Below are 22567 nucleotides of genomic sequence, written 5' to 3'. Positions count from 1 at the left end.
GGGCAGTTTATAGAACACATAATGTCTTGTTTGCAGGTATCGGAAAAAATCTGACTTTGGAAGATTGAATTTGGTGCTTAATTGTTCAAATGATGCTACAGTGTTACCCATAAATAGGTCCTTGAAGCACACAATACCCTTCCTATGCCATTCTTTAAAGGACATGGTCCTGAGTTGATGGGTTTAAAAGGTGGTTTGATGCAATAGGGCTCAGTAGAGAAAAGTTATGCAACCCAAAACATTTCCTGAATTGAACCCATATCCTCAAAGAGTGTTTAACCACTGGATTTTTTACAGATTTAATTGAGGGGAGTGGAAGTGAGGAACCAAGTAGTGCAGGTATGGACATATTATCATCTGTATGTAATTCCATGGCTACCCAGGCAGGGCAATCGGGCTGGCTGTGAAAGAAAGACCAAAATGCAAGGCAGCGCAGGTTAGCAGCCCAATAATAAAAGCGAAAGTTTGGGAGAGCCAGGCCACCAGCAGCCTTGGTTTTTTGAAGGTGGGCCTTATTAAGACGAGGTCAATTGCCTCTCCATATATAGGAGGAAATAACTGAGTCAAGATGGTCAAAGAAGGACCTGGGGATAAAAACCGGTAAGGCCTGAAAAAGGCACAATTTTTTTGGCAAAATGGTAATTTTGATTGAATTTATCCGGCCGACAAGTGACTTTGACAGGGGTGACCACTGTGTTAGCGTCTGTTTGATCTGGTTTAACTGAATGATAACATTCTCTGAAAAGATCCTTGTATTTCCTCGTAACTGAAATGCCCAAGTATAAGAGCTTATTTTTTTCAATTTTGAATGGCAAGTTGGTAAGATCCGAGGGTTGTACTTCATAATTAATGAGAAACAGTTCGCTTTTTCCAAGATTTATCTTATAATCTGAAAATTGCCCAAAATTATTGAGCAGTGACATAGCAGAATGCAGAGAGGTGCCTGGGTTTGAGACAAAAAGCAAAAGGTCGTCAGCATATAGTGAGACCTTATGCTGTGTACTGCCCCTCCAAATACCGGCTATGTCCTTACAGCTGCGAAAGGCCATGGCAAGTGGTTCGATGGCTAAGTCAAAAAGCATGAGGCTCAGAGGACCCCCTGGCGGGTTCCACGATGCATGTCAAACGACTTGGACAACTGGGAATTAGTCCAAACTGAGGCTGTGGGATGAGAGTATAGTAACCTGATCCATGAAATAAAGTTTGTACCAAAACCAAATTTGTCCAGAACAGCCCATAGATAGACCCACTCAACGCGATCAAATGCTTTTTCTGCATCAATAGATACGACACACTCAGGGACATCCTCAGAAGCAGAGTAGACAATATCTAATAATTGACGTATGTTAAAGAAGGAATGTCTGCTCTTAACAAAGCCGGTTTGGTCCTCAGATATAACAGTAGGGAGGGCATTCTCTAGTCTACGAGCTAGAACCTTAGCTAAAATGTTAGCATCCGTGTTTAGAAGGGAGACGGGTCTGTAGGAGGCGTATTTGGTTGGATCTTTACCTTTTTTGGCGATAAGAGTAATACAGGCTTCGGCAAAGGATGGAGGAAGAGAACTTTGTCTGTTGGATTCAGATAGAATGGAACACAAGTGTGGGGAAAGGAGCAGAGAGAACTTAAAAAAAAAAACTCTGCCGGGAAGTCGTCAGGGCCCGGACATTTGCCTGATAGCATTGAGGAAATGGCTGAAGCTATTTCTGCCTGTGATATGGGTTCATCCAATCTTCCCCTAAAATCTAATGAGAGTTTGGGAATATTTAGACTGCTCAGAAAGTCATGAATTACCTTATGATTCGGTTGAGATTTGAAGTATAAAGCTGGGAATAAAAGTCTCTGAAAGCGTCATTAATTTGCAAGTGATCCGAAGTGAACTGGCCATTAAGCATGCGAATTTTAGAAATATTCTGTCTCGCTTTAGCACCTTTAAGTTGATTTGCAAGTAATTTGTCAGTTTTATCTCCATATGTATAAACATGGCTTTATTTTTTGAAAGTATGTGTTCAATTGAGTGAGTAGTGAGTCGGTCAAATTTGGTTTTGAGTTCCAATCGTCTTTTATATAGAGTTGGATTTTCAGTTTGCGCATACTGCTTGTCAATTTCTCCAATTTGATGAGCAAGAGCTAAACGCTCTTTATTGGATTTCCGCTTCATTTGAGCAGTGTAAGATATGATCTGCCCCCTAAGGTAAGCCTTAAGGGCATCCCATATGATCAGGCTAGAGATTTCAGGGGATACATTAGTGGGGAAAAAAGGCTATCTCTCTCTTTCCATAAACTCTACAAACTTATCATCCGAGAGGAAAGTTGAATTGAATCGCCACTGCCTACTCTTTTGAGGGAGATCTGGAAGGGACAAGGCCAGAGCAATAGGGGCATGGTCAGAAATGACAATACTCTCATAGTCACAGGAATGAACCAGGGGTACAAGTTGGTTATCAAGAAATAAATAGTCAATTCTAGAATACATATGATGGACATGTGAGAAAAATGAGTATTCCTTATCTTGTGGATGTAAAGAGCGCCACACATCGCAGACACCTTACTGGGAGAGAAAGGCTTGGATGAAACAAGCTGATTTACTTACTGTACTGAGGTTAGTAGAGGATCGGTCTAAAAGATGATCTAATCAACAATTGAAATCACCACCGAGTATAAGAGAGTATGTGTTTAGGTCTGGAAGTAATGAAAATAACTGTTCGAAAAAACCTACATCGTCTACATTAGGGGCATACACGTTGACAAATACTACCAGTGTATTGTATAATTTTCCAGTCACAATTACATACTGACCAAACTTGTCAGAGATCACATTATCTGGCTCAAAGGAAATGTTCTGGCTGATAAGGATTGAAACTCCTCTGGCTTTAGCCTGAAAGGAAGAGTGGAACCCCTGCCCCACCCAACCTGACAAGAGACGGCCATTGTCTGAGCAACGGATATGAGTTGGATATGAGTTTCTTGCACGTAGGCTATTTCTGTTTTGAGTTGTTTAAGATGCGAAAAAACCTTTCTTCTTTTAACAGGATGGTTTAAACCTTTGACATTCCAGCTTACTAGCTTTATGTCTATCCATGCATAATAAAGAAAAACGTTAAGTTGTAATGTAAATACAATGAACCAAATGACCGGCTGAAAACGAAGCAACGGGTCAGTGCAGGTTGAAAATGACTAGTGTGTAATGATGTGTTTATATAAATTGCTAAAATGTTACTGGCAGTGACATAACCCCCCTCCCCACCCAAGAAAGCTGCTATAGAAAGAAGCAGCAAGCTCTTCCAAACAAACATTTTACAAATCGAATCGTCCTGTCTAATATTAAACTGTTTCTCCAGTATTATGTACTAAAAAATACATTTAAGCACCTTTATAATAACATTTTGGCTTATCTAAATAGTCCCCAAAAAATATGGCTATGAAGACTAAATATCAACTTTGAAATAACTGAACAGTGCAACCACTGAACTGTGTCATCAGTGAACTAAATGGTTATATGTAACCGAAAACTCACATGGGTTAACATGTCCTTAAAAATATGATTGCAGCTTGAAAGTTACTTACTGGCCCGAAGAAAGCTTTTAAAGAGCCGAAGTTAGAACGCAACAGCACACAGATATAGGGCCAGGCCATATGTGGTAACAGCACACAAAAATCTAGCTGGGAATCGTTTCTAATTTACAGTGCACATATAGTGATATTTGGTTGTAGCCATTTTATATAAGTATCTTAGTAAATAAGCAGCACACCCGGATGAATGAGCACGTTCAGCCATGTACACCAACCACAGACGTTTGCTGACATGTTGCACGTCGTGCCAATAGGTATAGCTATACAGTGTTACCTCTCATCCAGTGGGTTCAAAGTCCCTAAACAGAATCTTTATGGGGGTTTAGGTGACCGAGGGAGGCTATCGATGTATTTCTGCGCCTCCTCGGCTGAGTTTATCCACTTTCTGGCTCCACCGGACAACGTGAGACAGAGTCGAGCTGGATATAGCAGAGCAGGCTTTAGTCCCAGTTTGTAAAGTTCTGCCATGACGTCTCTGTACTCTGCCCGCTGGCTCTGAACTTCAGGGCTGTAATCCTCCACAATCCGAATTGGTTTGCCGCAAAATTCGACTTTCCCTCTCCTCCTTGCCTCTCTGATGAGGAGATCCTTCGTCTGGTACCGATGCAGGCGGAGAATGACTGGCCGCGGTCTCTGGCCGGGGGCCGGTTTAGCGTTTAGGGAGCGATGGGCTCTGTCGACTTCTGGAGGGGATGTCAACGTCTCGCTCCCGAAAACTTCTCGCAGCAAACTTGAGAAAAACTCAGTAGGCCGTCCGCTTTCAGTGGATTCTGGTAGACCGAGGATGCGTATGTTTTATCGCCGACTTCCGCCCTCCAAGTCGGCCACTTTAGCCTTTAGCTTAGTATTGTCACCACTCAGAATGGAACAAATGTTCTCAAGGTCGACGACTCACTGGTTAAGGTCCTCTGCAGAAAGTTTCAGGGATGAGACACGTTGATCATGGTCCTCCACTGTGAGCTTAATTTGGTCTAGCTTTGAGTCGAGCCGACCAAACAAAGTTCTACACTCGGTGGCTAGTGCCTCTCAGTGTTGCTCGAGCAGCGTGGTAATAGCCTCCAAGCTAACATCAGCGTCCTCCCTTTTGCTCGACCTTGTACCCTTAAAAGCCATTTAGAGAGACAGCCACACTTTAAAGAAATGTCAGACGAGTAAAAGAAAAGCTGGTGTTTTGACTGGTATCTATCTTTCCACTGATATCGTGTCGTTATCACAACGCAATGCTGAAAAACAGCACACAACACACTGAGATTATGCAAGTAAAAAAAGCTGACTTCGTTCTGGTGTAAAGGTTAGAGGGCGGAATGTTGTGAAAATATAAAGTTTACCGGAGCACTCGCTTAGTGCGTCTACTCCATCTACCTCTTAAACCGGAAGTTCTAACTTTCTCTTTAAAACATCTAGTGAATTGGCCTCCAATGCCTTCTGTGGCAGCGAATTCCACAGATTCACAGCTCTCTGTGTGAAGAAGTTTTTCCTCATCTCAGTCCTAAATGGCCTACCCTGACACCATTCTGATAATAATCTGCCTTCCTGTTCTTGCCACCAAAGTGGATACTCACATTCATCCACATTATACTACATCTGCCATGCATCTGCCCACTCACCCAACCTATCCAAGTCACCCTGCAGCCTCATAAGCATCCTCATCGCAGCTCACACTGCCACCCAGCTTTGTGTCATCCACTAACCTAGAGATGTCACATTTAATTCCCTTGTCTAAATTTCTAATATATACTAGACCAAGTGCAGACCCGTTGGGTCTGTTCCCCCAACGTGCGGTTGTGGGGGGGAGGCGGCATGCAGCGTCACACACACTAACTATCCCCCCCCCCCCCCCGCACTCACGCTAATTACCCCCCTTGATATTATATTAAAATGATTAATTTGCTCCTTTTACCCCATAACCACCCTAGGACAGGGGGGAGAGAGGAGGGGGGGGAGAGAGGAGAGGGGGGGAGAGAGAGGAGGGGAGAGTGAGAGAGAAAGGGATAGGGAGAAAGAGGTGGGGGGGGGGGGGGGAGAGAGGAGGAGGGGTGGGGGGGGGGGGGAGAGAGAGTGCCTTTTTACTTCAACCCAAACCCAAACAACCATTTGCAGGCAGTGCTTTTTTACTTCCAACTAACCATATATTCATTTTCAAACCACATTATGGGTACTCACAGCTGTGGAGAAATTTGTTCAGTGTCATTCAGAGCTCTGATTGAGGCACACCACTTGCAGAGACTGATTGAGGCACACCACTTCCTGGCTTTATAGTCCCTCCCCCTCCCTCCAGCAGGGGCAGCAGAGAGAATGGGGAATTTTGTAAAAGCATTAATATCTCTGTCATATTTCATCGATGGGAAAAATCCTCGGCACACATGAGGCGGAGGGGGCTCTGAGCAAGGTGGCCAAAAATGACGGCCGTAGGTGGTGGCGTTCTCTCGGAAATCGCAGCACAGATCACCAAAACCGGTCAAGAACAGAGTTTTAGTAATATAGATTGTAAATAACAGCTGTCCCAGCACCGAGTCTTGCGGCACCCCACTAGTCACTGGCTGCCATTCTGAAAAGGACCCGTTAATTCCTACTCTTTGCTTCCTGTCTGCCAACCAGTTCTCTATCCATGTCAATACCCTACCCCCAATACCATGTGCTCTAATTCTGCACACTAACCTCTTGTGTGGAACCTTGTCAAAGGCTTTTTGAAAATCCAGATACACCACATCCACTGGCTATCCCTTATCCTCCACCGACCTCCTCTTCCTTTCTGTATATCCTTTCTAAATATCAAATAGCCCGGCATGTTTAGCTCCCAGCCTTGGACACCCTGGAGCCATGTCTCTGTAATTCCAACTATATCATATTCCTTAACTACTAACTGCACATTTAATTAATCCACCTTATTATGAATGCTTCTCCATTAAGGCACAAAGCTTTCAGGTTTGTTTTTCTTATCTCCCTTCTACCTTTTGTTTCTGTCCTCCTTTTATGTCCCTCTGCCTCCTTGCATTGGTTTCCATCCCCCTGCTCTGTTAGTTTAAACGTGACCTTTCACCCACTCTCCCGTTAACTGCACGCTTACGCTTCCACGTTGTTGACCCCACCCTCCCACTCTTTAGTTTAAACCCACCCGTGCAGCACTAGAACATGAACGCATTCAGAGTGTCGTTGCTAAATATGATGATGACACAAAAATAGGAAAGTAAGTTGTGAAGGGGACATAAGATGCAAACGTTAAAATGCATGGGAGAAGGTATGATATATGCATTATAACTGCAGATATTTTACGTAGACAAAAAGCCATTAGACTGTTATAGAAATGAAAGGGAAATTGGGAATGCATTGGACATAAAAACAATTTTGCTGGGTAAAATGCAAGAAAGCACAGTCTGGTCAGTTGGACAGAAAAGCAGCAAATGGAATTTTTATCTATGGAAGTGCGAGGTAACGCATTTTGGGATGTGTCACAAAGCAAGAGAATATACAATAAATGGAGGGATATTCAAAAGTGAGGTGGAATGGAAGGACGGAGTCCTTAAAGACATGTCAGGAGGTGGTTAAAAAGACTTGTGGGATGCTCTTTTTTTGCTTTTAATAGTAGGCAGATTGTGTGCAACACTTGTTAGACCACATCTTGAGCTTCATGTCCTGTCATCATTTTATAATAAGCTGTGATTCTTCTGCTGATTGTGCCAAGGAGATTTGTAAGGGCAAGGACTGGAAGATTTGAGTTCTGCAGAGAGATTGGATAATTGGTACATAGTAAAGAGGAAAGATCTGTTTCCCTTTATAGGGATATCAAAAATCAAGGAGCTCAGATATAAAGTAATTAGTAGAAAGATTAGGCAGGAGGAGATTTGTTTCCATATGGAACGATTAAGTGTCTGTAACTCACTACCTGAAAGGGTTGTTGAGATGAAAACTCTTCCTGCATTTAAAGAAGCCCTGGGTGAATATTTGAAGACCCAGTATCTGTAGGCTTAGGCATTGAAAGGTGGGATGATATAAGGTACCTAATTTTCGACTGGCATTGACATGTGAAAGGCCACCTGTGTCATAAGCTTCCTGTGGTTCTATGTAAAGCTTGAAGGAATACATCTTATGTGAAAGAATAAATGGATACATGTTGATAAGCAGGTTGGATCCAAGAACTTTTCTTGTTTTTTTATTTCTGTGCGAATTTGGAATATTATTACATTAACTTCTCCAAAAGAACATCACAAACTTATTATCGACAAATACAGTGCCCTCCATAATAAACCCATAATTTATTTATTTGCCTCTGTACTCCACAATTTGAGATTTGTAATTACAAAAAATCACACGTGGTTAAAGTGCACATTGTCAGATTTTATTAAAGGGTATTCTTATACATTTTAGTTTCAACATGTGGAAATTACAGCTGTGTTTCTACATAGTCCCCCTCCCCCCCATTTCAGGGCACCATAATGTTTGGGACACATGGCTTCACAGGTGTTTGTAATTTCTCAGGTGTGTTTAATTGCCTCCTTAATGCAGGTATAAGAGAGCTCTCAGCACCTAGTCTTTCTTCCAGTCTTTCCATCATCTTTGGCAACTTTTATTGCTGTTTATCAACATGAGGACCAAAGTTGTGCCAATGAAAGTCAAAGAAGCCAATATGAGACTGAGAAACAAGAATAAAACTGTTAGAGACATTAGCCAAGCAGGCTTACCAAAATCAACTGTTTGGAACGTCATTAAGAAGAAAGAGAGCATAGGGAGGTTGCACGCAGTCGAGGTCACGACCCGTGACCCGTACTGTTGCCACGCAACACCAACTGGCGTACAAGCGGTGAACTGCATGTAAGCATTTACTATGGCTGGCAGCACGGACGGCCCTTCTAGCCCAGCATCCAGACTGGTTGCACACTCGCGGGCCGTCTATCCCGGGGGGGAGGAGAGGGGGGGGGGGGGGGAGAGGGAGAGGGAGGGGGAGGGGAAGGAAGACGTCGGGGGTGCCGGTGACTGGGTGGGTGGAAGGAGCGGACCGTCCCCGACTCTGATGCAGCTGACGTTGCCTGGAGCCGCGCCCACCCTCCGAACCTGCTCCACCCCGGCCCCGCTCCACCCCGGCCCCGCTCCACCCCGGCCCCGCTCCACCCCGGCCCCGCTCCACCCTGGCTCCATCCCGGCCCCGCTCCACCACGGTCGTGCTCCGACCCTGGCCCCGCTCCACCTCAGCCCCGCACCACCCTGGACCCGCTCCACCTTGGCTCCACCCCAGCCCCACTCCACCTCAGCCCCGCTCCACCCCAGCCCTGCTCCACCCTGGCTCCACCCCGGCCCCGCTCCGATCCTGGCCCCGCTCCGATCCCGGCCCCGTGTGTGGGCGCTGCTGACCCACAGCCCCGTGACAGTGCGACCCACACAGGGAGACAGGGTGGAGGGCGGCCGTGGCCGGACAGCGCTGACCCGGGGGGGAAAGTGGGGGCTGTCCTGAGGGATGTGCTCCTTTGGCCGCTTACACCTTGGTGCTCGGGTTCAGAGCAAACCTTCCCGTTTTCAATGACGGCACCCACAAATATTTATAGCGCAAAAAATGATAATTTTGGCAGTTTTTAACAGGTAAGAAGGAACCTGTTCCGTGTGTTAACAGTGTGTGCCGAGGCAGCCATGTCCTCCACATGGATTGAGCTGCTCCTTGCGTCACGCCCTTTGACCCAATTACCTTACGTGTAACCCCCCTATTGGTGAGCTTACTAATCGCAAAGGGACTGGCAGGCCGAGGAAGACCTCCACAGCTGATGACAGAAGAATTCTCTTTATAATAAAGAAAAATCCCCAAATACCTGTCCGACAGATCAGAAACACTCTTCAGGTGTTGAATTGTCAATGAACACTGTCCCCAGAAGACTTCATGAACAGCAATACAGAGGCTACACGGCAAGATGCAAACCACTGGTTAGCTGCAAATATAGGATGGACAGGTTACAGTTTGCCAAGAAGTACTTAAAAGAGCAACCACAGTCTGGAAAAAGGTCTTGTGGGCCGATGAGTTGAAGACTAACATATCAGAGTGATGGCAAGAGCAAAGTCTGTAGGAGAGAAGGAACTGCCTCATTCACAGACCACAGTCTTCGTATTGGTGGAATTGTGTCGGCCTCGATAACAATCAGCATGGGAGCACCTCAACGCTGCGTGCTCGGCCCCGTGCTGTACTCACTCTATACTCATGACTGCGTAGCCGGTCACAGTACGAACTCCATCATCAAGTTCGCTGACGACACCACTGTTGTGGGACGTATCACTGATGGGGATGAGTCAGAGTATAGAAGAGAGATCGAGCAACTGTCCATATGGTGTGAGCACAATAACCTGGCCCTCAACACCAGCAAAACCAAGGAACTGATTGTGGACTTTGGAAAGGAGTAGGATGGGGACCCACAGCCCCGTGTATATCAACACGATGGATGAAAGGGTCAAGAGCTTCAAATTCCTGGGCGTGCACATCTCTGAAGATCTTTCCTGGTCTGAGAACACTAATGCAATTATCAAGAAAGCTCATCAGCGCCTCTACTTCCTGAGAAGACTACGGAGAGTCGGTTTGTCAAGGAGGACTTTCTCTAACTTCTACAGGTGCACAATAGAGAGCATGCTGACCGGTTGCATCGTGGCTTGGTTCGGCAACTTGAGCGCCCTGGAAAGGAAAAGACTACAAAAAGTAGTAAACACTGCCCAGTCCATCATCGGCTCTGACCTTCCTTCCATCGAGGAGATTTATCGCAGTCGCTGCCTCAAAAAGGCTGGCAGTATCATCAAAGACCCATAACATCCTGGCCACACACTCATCTCCCTGCTACCTTCAGGTAGAAGGTACTGGAGCCTGAGGACTGAAACAACCAGGTTCAGGAATAGCTACTTCCCCACAGCCATCAGGCTATTAAACCTGAATCGGACAAAACTTTGATTATTAATAACCAATTATCTGTTATTTGCACTTTATCAGTTTATTTATTCATGTGTATATATATTTATATTACGGTATATGGACACATTGATCTGTTTTGTAGTAAATACCTACTATGTTCTGTGTGCTGAAGCAAAGCAAGAATGTCATTGTCCTATCAGGGACACATGACAATAAACTCACTTGAACTTGAACTCGAACTCATCTGTGAAACATGGTGGTGGGGGTGTTATGGCCTGTGCATGTATTGCTGCTGTAGGTACAGGCTCGCTTATCGTCATTGATGATACAACTGCTGATGGTAGTAGCATAATGAATTCTGAAGTGTATAGACACATCCTATCTGCTCAAGTTAAAACAAATGCCTCAAAACTCATTTTTCCGGCAGTTCATTCTACAGCAAGACAATGAACCCAAACATAATGCTAAAGCAACAAAGGAGTTTTTCGAAGCTAAAAAATGGTCAATTCTTGAGTGGCCGTCAATCACCCGAACTGAACCCAATTGAGCATGCCTTTTATATGCTGAAGAGAAAACTGAAGGGAACTAGCCCCCAAAAGAAGCATAAGCTAAAGATGGCTGCAATACAAGCCTGGCAGAGCATCACCAGAGAAGACACCCAGCAACTGGTGATGTCTATGGATCGCAGACTTCAAGCAGTCATTGCATGCAAACGATATGCAACAAAATACTAAACATGACTACTTTCATTTACATGACATTGCTGTGTCGCAAACATTATGGTGCCCTGAAATGGAGGGACTATTTATAAACATTGCTCTAATTTCTACATGGTGAAACCAAAATGTATAAAAATGGCCTTTATTAACATCTGACAAGTTCAAGTTCAAGTTTATTGTCATGTGTCCCTGATAGGACAATGAAACTCTTGCTTTGCTTCAGCACACAGAACATAATAGGCATTGACTACAAAACACATGAATAAATAAACTGATAAAGTGCAAAATGACAGATAATGGGTTATTAATGTTCAGAGTTTTGTCCGAGCCAGGTTTAATAGCCTGATGGCTGTGGGGAAGTAGCTATTCCTGAACCTGGTCGTTGCAGTCTTCAGGCTCCTGTACCTTCTACCTGAAGGTAGCAGGGAGATGAGTGTGGGGCCAGGATGGTGTGGGTCTTTGATGATACTGCCAGCCTTTTTGAGGCAGCGACTTCGATAAATCCCCTCGATGGAAGGAAGGTCAGAGCCGATGATGGACTGGGCAGTGTTTACTACTTTTTGTAGTCTCTTCCTCTCCAGGGCACTCAAGTTGTCAAACCAAGCGGGACTGTGGGTACCCATCCTACTCCTTCCAAAGTCCACAATCAGTTCCTTGGTTTTGCTGGTGTTGAGGGCCAGGTTATTGTGCTGGCACCATATGGACAGTTGCTCAATCTCTCTTCTATACTCGGACTCATCCCCATCAGTGATACGTCCCACGACAGTGGTGTCGTCAGCGAACTTGATGATGGAGTTCGCACTATGACCGGCTACGCAGTCATGAGTATAGAGGGAGTACAACGTGCACTTTGACCACATGTGATTTTTTTTCTATTAAAAATCTCAAATTGTGGAGTACAGAAGCAAATAAATAAATGATGGGTCTTTGTCCCCAACATTATGGAGGGCACTATATGTTGAGGCTCACTGTTCATGATTATCACTTCATTCTCTGCAGCAAATTTGTAGGCTACTGTCACTCCTGTTGCTATTAACAAATGCTTATTCATAACACTATTATTTATTTTTTGAGAAGCCCTTCTGCTTTATGTGGAATTTTGCATCTAGAATAACAGGAGATCAGGTCTTTTTATCCTTTGAAAACTGCAATAACGAATGGAACATCTTTACTTTGTCAATTAGGAGAACTTTGGTTGTCCAACCAACTTGCTACTGGCTGGGTCTTTAATCGTTGCCCTTATGCGAACTAGAAGTGTGGTTTCCTATCTTTGCTACATGCTATATTTTGTGGTGGAACTGAGTTAATGGCTACATTCATGAATTTGCTGTCATTTAGTTTATTTTATAGAGATTGTACAATAGTAGCGCATTGAATGCACATCATGCTGTGCTACATTGTATTTGAAACACAGCAGTGTGCCATTTACCTAATGACTACTCTGGTTTATAATCTATGCAAGACCCTTCTTATACATCTCATATAAACACATCCTACATATTTTTTTCTGTCTACTTAGCATCCTCTTACATGCATCTAAACCATTCATTTAAAATAAAGTGTGGTAACAAGTTCTGTATTCCAATCATTCTTAGTAGAGAAGTTGCCAATACATTACCAGTTTGATATATTGGTGACTGAAGTGATATTTGAATTGTTTCTCTATTGAAGGTGTTAACCTATTTTGATTTTGATGGGATCTAATTATTTATTTTAATATATTCAAGATACTTGTGGATACCGTCTGGGCTTTGTCCTACCTGACAGATGGAGGTAATGAACAAATACAGATGGTGATTGAGTCGGGTGTGGTGCCTTTCCTTGTTCCACTTCTGAGTCATCAAGAGGTCAAGGTTCAGGTGAGAAAACGTTAAAAAATGTTCCACTGTCCCAATGAATACTAAAAGTCAAAATAAGCTTGACCAGAACTTTTTTGACTACTATGAACGCAACTTTTTATTTTATTGTAAGGTATTTTCCTCGTCCATGCTATTTTCGGTTATTATAGCTACTGTGTACTTATAGGTACTTATTTCAGATCGTGGTCGAGTGTTCAATACTGTGGACTTTAGTAAGTTTTACTGATGCGAAAGGATGACAGGACAGCGGCACTTTGCTTTATGATCACGATCCTAGTTATTCTGCATAGAGAAATGTTGTGTGGTGGTAATACAGTGCCCTCCATAACGTTTGAGACAGACACATTTATTTATTTGCCTCTGTACTCCACAGCTTGAGATTTGTAATAGAAAAAATCAAATGTGGTTAAAGTGCACATTATTAAAGGGCATTTTTATACATTTGGGTTTCACCATGAAGAAATTACAGCAGTGTTTATACATAGTCCGCCCATTTCAGGGCACCATCATGTTTGGGATACATGGCTTCACTAGCGTTTGTAATTGCTCAGGTGTGTTTAATTGCCTCCTTAATGCAGGTATAAGAGAATGCTCAGCACCTAGTCTTTCCTCCAGTCTTTCCATCACCTTTGGAAACTTTTATTGCTGTTTATCAACATGAGGACAGAGAAACAAGAATAAAACTGTTAGAGACTTCAGCCAAACCTTAGGCTTACCAAAATCAACTATTTGGAACATTATTAAGAAGAAAGAGAGCACTGGTGAGCTTACTAATCGCAAAGGGACTGGCAGGCCAAGGAAGACCTCCGCAGCTGATGACAGAAGAATTCTCTCTATAATAAAGAAAAATCCCCAAACACCTGTCTGACAGATCAGAAACACTCTTCAGGAGTAGGCTGTGGATTTGTCAATGACCACTGTTCGCAGAAGACTTCATGAACAGAAATACAGAGGCTACACTGCAAGATGCAAACCACTGGTTAGCAGCAAAAATAGGATGGCCGGGTTACTGTTTGCCAAGAAGTACTTAACAGACCAACCACATTTCTGGAAAAAGGTCTTGTGGACAGATGAGGCGAAGATTAACATATCAGAGTGATGGCAAAAGCAAAGTATGGAGGAGAGAAGGAACTGCCCAAAATCCAAAGCATACCACCTCATCTGTGAAACACGGTGGTGGGGGTGCTATGGCCTGGGCATGTTTGGCTGCTGAAGGTACTGGCTCACTTATCTTCATTGTTGATACAACTGCTGATGGTAGTAGCATAATGAATTCTAAAGTGTACAGACACATCCTATCTGCTCAAGTTCAAACAAATGACTCAAAACTCATTGGCCGGCAGTTCATTCTACAGCAAGACAATGATCCCAAACATATTGCTAAAGCAACAAAGGAGTTTTTCAAATCAAAAAAATGGTCCACTCTTGAGTGGCCAAGTCAATCACCCGATCTGAACCCAATTGAGCATGCTTTTTATATGCTGATGAGAAAACTGGATGGGACTAGCCCCCAAAACAAACATAAGCTAAAGGTGGCTGCAATACAGGCCTGGCAGAGCATCACCAGAGAAGACATCCTAGCAACTGGTGATATCTATGAATCGCAGACATCAAACAATCATTGATTGCAAAGGAAATGCAACAAAACACTAAACCTGACTACTTATATTTACGTGACATTGCTGTGTCCCAAACGTTATGGTGCCCTGAAATGGGGGGACTATGTATAAACACTGCTGTAATTTCTACATGGTGAAACCAAAATGTATAAAAATGGCCTTTATTAACATCTGACAATGTGCACTTTAACCACACGTGATTTTTTCTATTACAAATCTCAAATTATGGAGTATAGATGCAAATAAATAAATGATGGGTCTTTGTCCCAAACATATTGGAGGGCACTGTAATAATGAAGTAACCATAATAATAGAATGTTGAAAGCACGCATCCCCGGTCTCAGGAACAGCATCTTCACCTCTGTTATCAGGCTTCTGAACGCTTCCTACATGAACGAGAGTACAATCTGATTATCCAACCGACTTGGCTCTAGGTGGACATGAGACTTTGTCTCTGGAACTGCTACAATACTAACTATATTCTGCTCTCCTTATCTTTCTGCCCTACCTATTGTACTTGTGTTTGGCTTGATTGTATTTGTGTGTCATTTTATCTGATTTGATTGGATAGCACACAAACAAAAGTTTTACACAATACCACGGCACTATGGCAATAATAAAACCTAAACCTAAAATATGAATAATAATTGTTTTAAATTATAGTGAAAACAGTAATTATTAAGCTTGTAATTTTAAATGGCAAGGAATAAATATGGAAAAAAGTCGTTACATCTATTTTTCCTCTTGCATACAGACAGCCGCCTTGAGAGCAGTCGGCAACATAGTGACGGGTACAGATGACCAGACGCAAATTGTTCTTAACTGTGATGTTCTATCACATTTTCCTAATCTCCTGACCCATCCAAAAGAGAAGATCAACAAGGTAAAATAAAAAGTTGCCAAGTGCAGAGCTGCCAAGTAGTAAGGATTTTCCGTATTTTGTACGGAAATGCGATCAGAATACGGGTGCACGGATTTGTTTTGTAAAATACGGATTTTTTAAAAATCCGTAGGCAGATGCATGGCAGATGAAGTTTAATGTGGATAAATGTGAGGTTATCCACTTTGGTAGCAAAAACAGGAAGGCAGATTACTATCTAAATGGCGTCAAGTTGGGAAAAGGGGAAGTACAACGGGATCTGGGGGTTCTTGTATATCAGTCTATGAAAGTAAGCATGCAGGTACAGCAGGCAGTGAAGAAAGCGAATGGCATGTTGGCCTTTATAACAAGAGGAATCGAATATAGGAGCAAAGAGGTCCTTCTCCAGTTGTACAGAGCCCTAATGAGACCACACCTGGAATATTGTGTGCAGTTTTGGTCCCCTAATTTGAGTAAGGACATTCTTGCTATTGAGGGAGTACAACGTAGGTTTACAAGGTTAATTCCCGGGATGGTGGGACTGTTATATGCTGAGAGAATGGAGCAGCTGGACTTGTACACTCTGGAGTTTAGAAGGATGAGAGGAGATCTTATTGAAACATATAAGATTGTTAAGGGCTTGGACATACTAGAGGCAGGAAACATGTTCCCGAAGTTGGGGGAGCCTAGAACCAGGGGCCACAGTTTAAGAATAAGGAGTAAGCCATTTAGAACGGAGACGAGGAAACACTTTTTCTCACAGAAAGTGGTGAGTCTGTAGAATTCTCTGCCACAGAGGGCGGTGGAGGCAGGTTCTCTGGATGCTTTCAAGAGAGAGCTAGATAGGGCTCTTAAAAATAGCGGAGTCAGGGGATATGGGGAGAAGGCAGGAACGGGGTGCCGATTGGGGATGATCAGCCATGATCACATTGAATGGCGGTGCTGGCTCGAAGGGCCAAATGGCCTACTCCTGCACCCATTGTCTATTGTCTAAAGTATTTTATTCAAGCGCATGGCTCACCCACACTTTGTCAATAACGTATTGGGTTGCCATCAAAATTACTGAAAAGTGAATATATTTTAAAACAATCATTGGCCTGTGTTGACTGCAGGTGGGTCTGGGTAAAGTGGGTGATTATGAAATAATATGATTCTGCGGTTTGATAAATAAATTTCTGCCATAACCTTGGCTTGGTAATTATGAGCTAAAGTGAGTTTTTTTAATTTGTTGGATTAAATCTGCTTGAATGTTTACAAATATGGAGGTGTCGTGGTTGGATATTTGTACTTTCTGGACACATTTGGTTCTGCTTGTAAAACAGCAGCAGAGGGCCATGTTTCTTTGACCATCTGACATCCACCCTACATCTTTCTCACCACCCGACATCTGCTCCATCTCAGTTGGTTGGCATTTTATTCTACGCAGTGCCAACTGCCCAGAATCTTTGAGAGAGTAGCTGAAATTGTTAGAACTAATTGTGGTTTGAGAGCTATCCATGGAAACCTTTTGAATCTTATCTTACTTGTGTGCACCAACCTAATCTGCAAAAAGTTATTGGCTTATTGGTGGCAAGAGCCCATGGTTGATGTTTTGTATGAATTGTCTTCGGCAGGAAGCAGTGTGGTTCCTCTCCAATATTACAGCAGGAAACCAGTTGCAAGTGCAAGCTGTAATAGATGCTGGTTTGATTCCCATGATTATTCATCAGCTGGCAAAGGTAAGGAAAAATATGAAATAAAATCTATGTAAAGGCCACAATTTGAAATTGAAATAATTGTAGTACCAGTGATGTTTAATTCACAATGCAAAGGAATTAAAGAACTGGTTATTTTCATGTATAGGCACTCCCCAGTTTATAACACCCAATTTATGGATGCTTAATACATAGGAAGGAGATCTCATAAATATTATTAGAATCAAAAGAGTAGCTCTCTAGGATAATCAGACACTATTTTAATATTTATACAGCATAGAAATAGGCCCTTCAATCCAACTCACCCATGCCAATGAAGATGTCCCACCAAAACTAGTCTGATTTGTCTGCATTTGGCCCACATCCCTCTAAACCATTTCTATCCATGTAACTGTCCAAATGTCTTTTGTACTCATCGCTGACAACTCGTTATGTCTATCTGGTGCCCTCCATGTGAAAAGATTACTGTGGGTCCCTTTTAAATCTTTCCCCTCTCACCTTAAATATATGCCCTATAATTTTACGATCCCCTGCACTTGGAAAAAGGTTGCTTCCTCGTGCCCCTAATCATTTTATATACCTCTATAATATCACCTCTCAACTTCCAGAGGAAAAAGTCGCAGGCTATCCATTCTCATTATAACTCAAGCCCTCAGTTCTGAATCCTCGTAAATCTTTTCTGTACCCTTTCCAGCTAAATGACATGGCTGGGTAATCAGAGCTGAACACATTATTCCATGTATGATCTCATCAGTGACCTATACAGTTATAACATGACGTGTCAATTCCTGTATTCAGTGTCCTTATTGATCAAGGCCACCATCACAACCATGTCTACCTGTGTCACTTACAGGGCCCTCCATAATGTTTGGGACAAAGACACATCATTTATTTATTTGCCTCTGTACTCCAAAATTGAGATTTGTAATAAAAAAAATCACATGTGGTTAAAGTGCACATTGGCAGATTTTATTAAAGGGTATTTTTATATATTTTGGTTTCATCATGTAGAAATTACAGCTGTGGTTATACATAGTACCACCCATTTCAGGGCACCATGATGTTTGGGACACATGGCTTCACAGGCGTTTGTAATTGCTCAGGTATGGTTAATTGCCTCCTTAATGCATGTATAAGAGAGCTCTCAGCACGTAGTCTTTCCTCCAGTGTTTCCTTCACCTTTAGAAACTTTTATTGCTGTTTATCAACCTGAGGACCAAAGTTGTGCCAATGAAAGTCAAAGAAGCCATTATGAGACTGAGAAACAAGAATAAAACTGTTAGAGACAGTAGCCAAACCTTAGACTTACCAAAATCAACTGCTTGGAACATCATTAAGACGAAAGACAGCACTGGTGAGCTTACTAATCGCAAATGGACTGTCAGGCCAAAGAAGACCTCCACAGCTGATGACAGTAGAATTCTCTCTATAATAAAGAAACACCCCCAAACACCTGTCCGACAGATCAGAAACACTCTTCAGGAGTCAGGTGTGGATTTGTCAATGACCACTGTCCACAGAAGACTTAATGAACAGAAATACAGAGGCCACACTGCAAGATGCAAACCACTGGTTAGCCGCAAAAATAGGATGGCCGGGTTACAGTTTGCCAAGAAGAACTTTACAGAGCAACCACAGTTCTGGAAAAATATCTTGTGGACAGATGAGACAAAATTTAACTTCTATCAGAGTAATGGCAAGAGCAAAGTATGGATGAGAGAAGGAACTACCCAAGACCCAAAGCATACCATTTCATCTGTGAAACACGATGGTGGGGGTGTTATGGCCTGGGCATGTATGGCTGCTGAAGGTACTGGCTCACTTATCTTCATTGATGATACAACTGCTGATAGTAGTAGCATAATGAATTCTGAAGTGTATAGACACATCCTATCTGCTCAAGTTAAAACAAATGCCTCAAAACTCATTGGCCGGCGGTTCATACTACAGCAAGACAATGATCCCAAACATACTGCTAAAGCAACAAAGGAGTTTTTCAAAGCTAAAAAATGATCAATTCTTCAGTGGCTGTCAATCACCCGATCTGAACCCAATTGAGCATGATTTTTATATGCTGAAGAGAAAACTGAAGGGGACTAGCCCCCAAAACAAGCATAAGCTAAAGATGGCTGCAATACAGGCCTGGCAGAGCATCACCAGAGAAGACACCCAGCAACTGGTGATGTCCATGAATTGCAGACTTCAAGCAGTCATTGCATGCAAATGATATGCAACAAATACTTAACATGACTACTTTCAGTTACACGACATTGCTTTGTTCCAAACATTATGGTGCCCTGAAATGGGGGGACTATGTATAAATGCTGCTGTAAATTCTACATGGTAAAAGTAAAATGTATAAAAATACCCTTAATTAAAATCTGGCAATGTGCACTTTAACCACGTGATTTTTTCTAGTACAAATCTCAAATTGTGGAGTACAGAGGCAAATAAATAAATGATGGGTCTTTGTCCCAAACATTATGGAGGCACTGTATGTAATTGTACCCCCACCTTCTCTCTCCCAAGAACAAAGGCTACCAGTTTCACCGATATTAGGCGCTGAAGAAAGTTGCTTTGGAAATTGACAAGCAATCACTTCTATTGATACTTGTGCAGCAATATTCTGTTAAACAATGTAATAGTTACTGATACTTACAGCTCATCAAAACCAGCCATTGAGCATAGGACATCCTGAATCTGTACCATTGTAACTAGGCGGCGGAAGACAATAAAAATGTTTATGATAATTTCCTCTTATCGACACCATTCAATATAATACTGTGGAGGTCGACACTACAGTATCGAGTGATTTTGTGCATTTTCTCACGTGGACAAAATCAACTTAAAACAGTAACTAAAAACAGAACCACTTCATAACTTGTGGATGGCCTATACTGTGCTAAATAAACAACCATAGGTCATATAAGAAAACTGTTCAAATGAATTTATTCAGTATGTTTTTTATAGCTTGTGCAAATGTAGAATCCTATGGCCAAAATCTGAAACCTTTTATAGTTCCGTACTTCTGTAACGTGATTGTGCCTGCTTATATGATCTCTGAGAAAATACAGTCACATTCTGTGGCCTGCAGCTAAAATAGCAATATCTGATGCTTAAGCAGTTTGGAAGAAAATGGTTCACAAATGTGCATGTATAACATTGCAAAATACTTTATTTTATGCAGTTGTAGTTCATTTTAGTTTATGACCGAGTTTGGTCAGTATAGCATGAGTCTAATTAAATGGGGGTGAGGGGAGGAAGGGAGGATAAACTATTCAGCCATGCTTCCTTGTAGGTTTATTTGCAATCCACACAGAGCATTTTCATTTTCTACTTGGCCATCTGTCTGCTCCCTTGTTGAAGCATTCAAAAAAAATAAAACTCCTCATCAATTCTGCAATTTATTGTAATGTTGAGAATTTGATCGTATGAAACGGTTACTGAAGATGTATTCTGACTGTGATGCAATGAAAGTTGAACTGCATCTTTTTCATTGCAGGGAGATTTTGGAACTCAAAAAGAAGCTGCTTGGGCAATCAGTAACTTGACAATTAGTGGCAAAAAGGAACAAGTAAGTGAACTACAGTCAAAGAATTATGATTTCTCACACATTTTTATTGTCTTTTTCTTCCCATAACACTTTTTGTTTATCTATTTCCTGTTTTATGGATTCTATGTTTTGTATCACCAATCTGTGACCTAACATCCTTTGCTCAGAGAGATTGTCATATCCTCCACATTTAATTTTTGGGTGACGATCTTACATTTCTCCCCTCTACTCCAATCAGTCTGAAGAAGGGTACCAACTCAAAGGTTTGTCTGTCCATTCACTCCAGAGATGCTGCCTGACCCGCTGAGTTCCTCCACTGGTTTGATTTTTTGCTCAAGATTCCAGACACTGCAGTTTCTTGTGTCATCACCCAAACAATTTTTATCCCACCAAAACATGAATAACTCCCATCGTTATCAACTTTCTGCTCCCAGAAATAAGACCAAATTTCTTTCAATGACAAAGAGACTATTGCTTGGTCATATAAATGAGTAAAAATGAAATTTAAATTTAATTTTCATTTCTCAATACCAAATAGCCAGACAAGATTGGCCCATGTGCAGAGTAGTTCAGCAATTCAAACCTTATTAATCTGAAAGACTGGTGTGTTCAAAATCACAATTTCATTCATCTTTTCATTAGCTAATGTCAATGATAAATTTTCAAGTAATCCTTATTTGGAGGTACATTTTCTTCTGGTTCAACTTATTAATAACTGAACAGTTTCTTGTCCACCCTGGAGTATGTGTTAAAGGTTTCAGGTGCACCAAGCTTTCAGCCTCTCTTCATGCATTCTCTTTATATCCCAAAAGTTCCACTGAGCTGAAATTCTTGAACAATGTGTTTGGATGGGAAAGGCAGTTTTTACTTTGGTTATACAAACTAGCTTGCAAGGCCTGAAGAAGGGTTTCGGCCTGAAACGTTGCCTATTTCCTTCGCTCCATAGATGCTGCTGCACCCGCTGAGTTTCTCCAGCATTTCTGTGAAGCTTGCAAGGCCTAATGTTCATTTAGCTGCTACTTAGAAGCTAGTTATTGCTTTGTTGCATTCATCCTGTGATAAGAAGTTTCAGTTGTTGAAACTTTTGAATTATTTGGTATGCTTTTCAAATATCAAAATTCTTTCCTAAAATCATTTGATGTCTAATGGAAACTTCTAATATCAGGCATTGACATGGACAGTTCCTTTGTACTCTGGACTTTGTACTCAAAAATTTGGAATCTTTCTGGGGTAAAACAGCACTATCAACAGTTAAAGCATGGTTCTAATTGTTAAAAGGGGAAGTACAATTAAAGTACAATAAATACAATAAAAATCATAGATCCAGTTCACTGAACCCACTTAATCTTTCCTTATATTTGACTTAAATTTACAAGAGTTGATGGAAAATACTGCATTCCCATGTATAAATGAGTTAGATGAAGAAATTTGTGAATATGACATATAATTTTTCTTTGTTCTAGGTTGAGTACCTCGTACAACAGAGTGTAATCCCCCCTTTCTGCAATTTACTGGGAGTGAAAGATACTCAGGTAGTGCAGGTTGTGCTTGATGGACTGAACAATATTCTAAAAATGGCTGGAGAAGAAGCAAGCACAATAGCAGAAGTAATAGAGGAATGCGGAGGTTAGTTTCCAGAACTTAAATTTCTCATTCAGATACATTATTTTTAGCTCTGACATTTTTAATCATTCAACAAAAAATGTCCTTTAGGCTGTGGGCCGAGCATCAAAAATGTGTCTAGAAATCGGTTTTCGTGACCCAAGTCACCGAACTACATGAAATTTCCACAGATTTAGATGAAATATAATTGAGAAGGA

General features: G+C 42.0%; 1 protein-coding gene across 1 annotated transcript in view; it reads left to right on the top strand.

Annotated features, from left to right (window-relative positions):
* kpna3 (karyopherin subunit alpha 3) overlaps window positions 1-22567 on the top strand; it is a 94801-nt gene that overhangs the window by 59511 nt on the left and 12723 nt on the right. Inside the window, exons 11-15 of the mRNA XM_033032807.1 lie at window positions 12891-13022; window positions 15396-15524; window positions 17114-17218; window positions 20697-20768; window positions 22211-22373. Of these exons, the coding sequence (XP_032888698.1) occupies window positions 12891-13022; window positions 15396-15524; window positions 17114-17218; window positions 20697-20768; window positions 22211-22373 (601 nt within the window). The remainder of the gene's footprint in view (window positions 1-12890; window positions 13023-15395; window positions 15525-17113; window positions 17219-20696; window positions 20769-22210; window positions 22374-22567) is intronic.

The sequence above is a fragment of the Amblyraja radiata genome, chromosome 14 (assembly GCF_010909765.2).
Source record: "Amblyraja radiata isolate CabotCenter1 chromosome 14, sAmbRad1.1.pri, whole genome shotgun sequence".
NCBI classification, from domain to species: domain Eukaryota; kingdom Metazoa; phylum Chordata; class Chondrichthyes; order Rajiformes; family Rajidae; genus Amblyraja; species Amblyraja radiata.
This window is presented reverse-complemented; position numbering and strand designations above follow the sequence as displayed.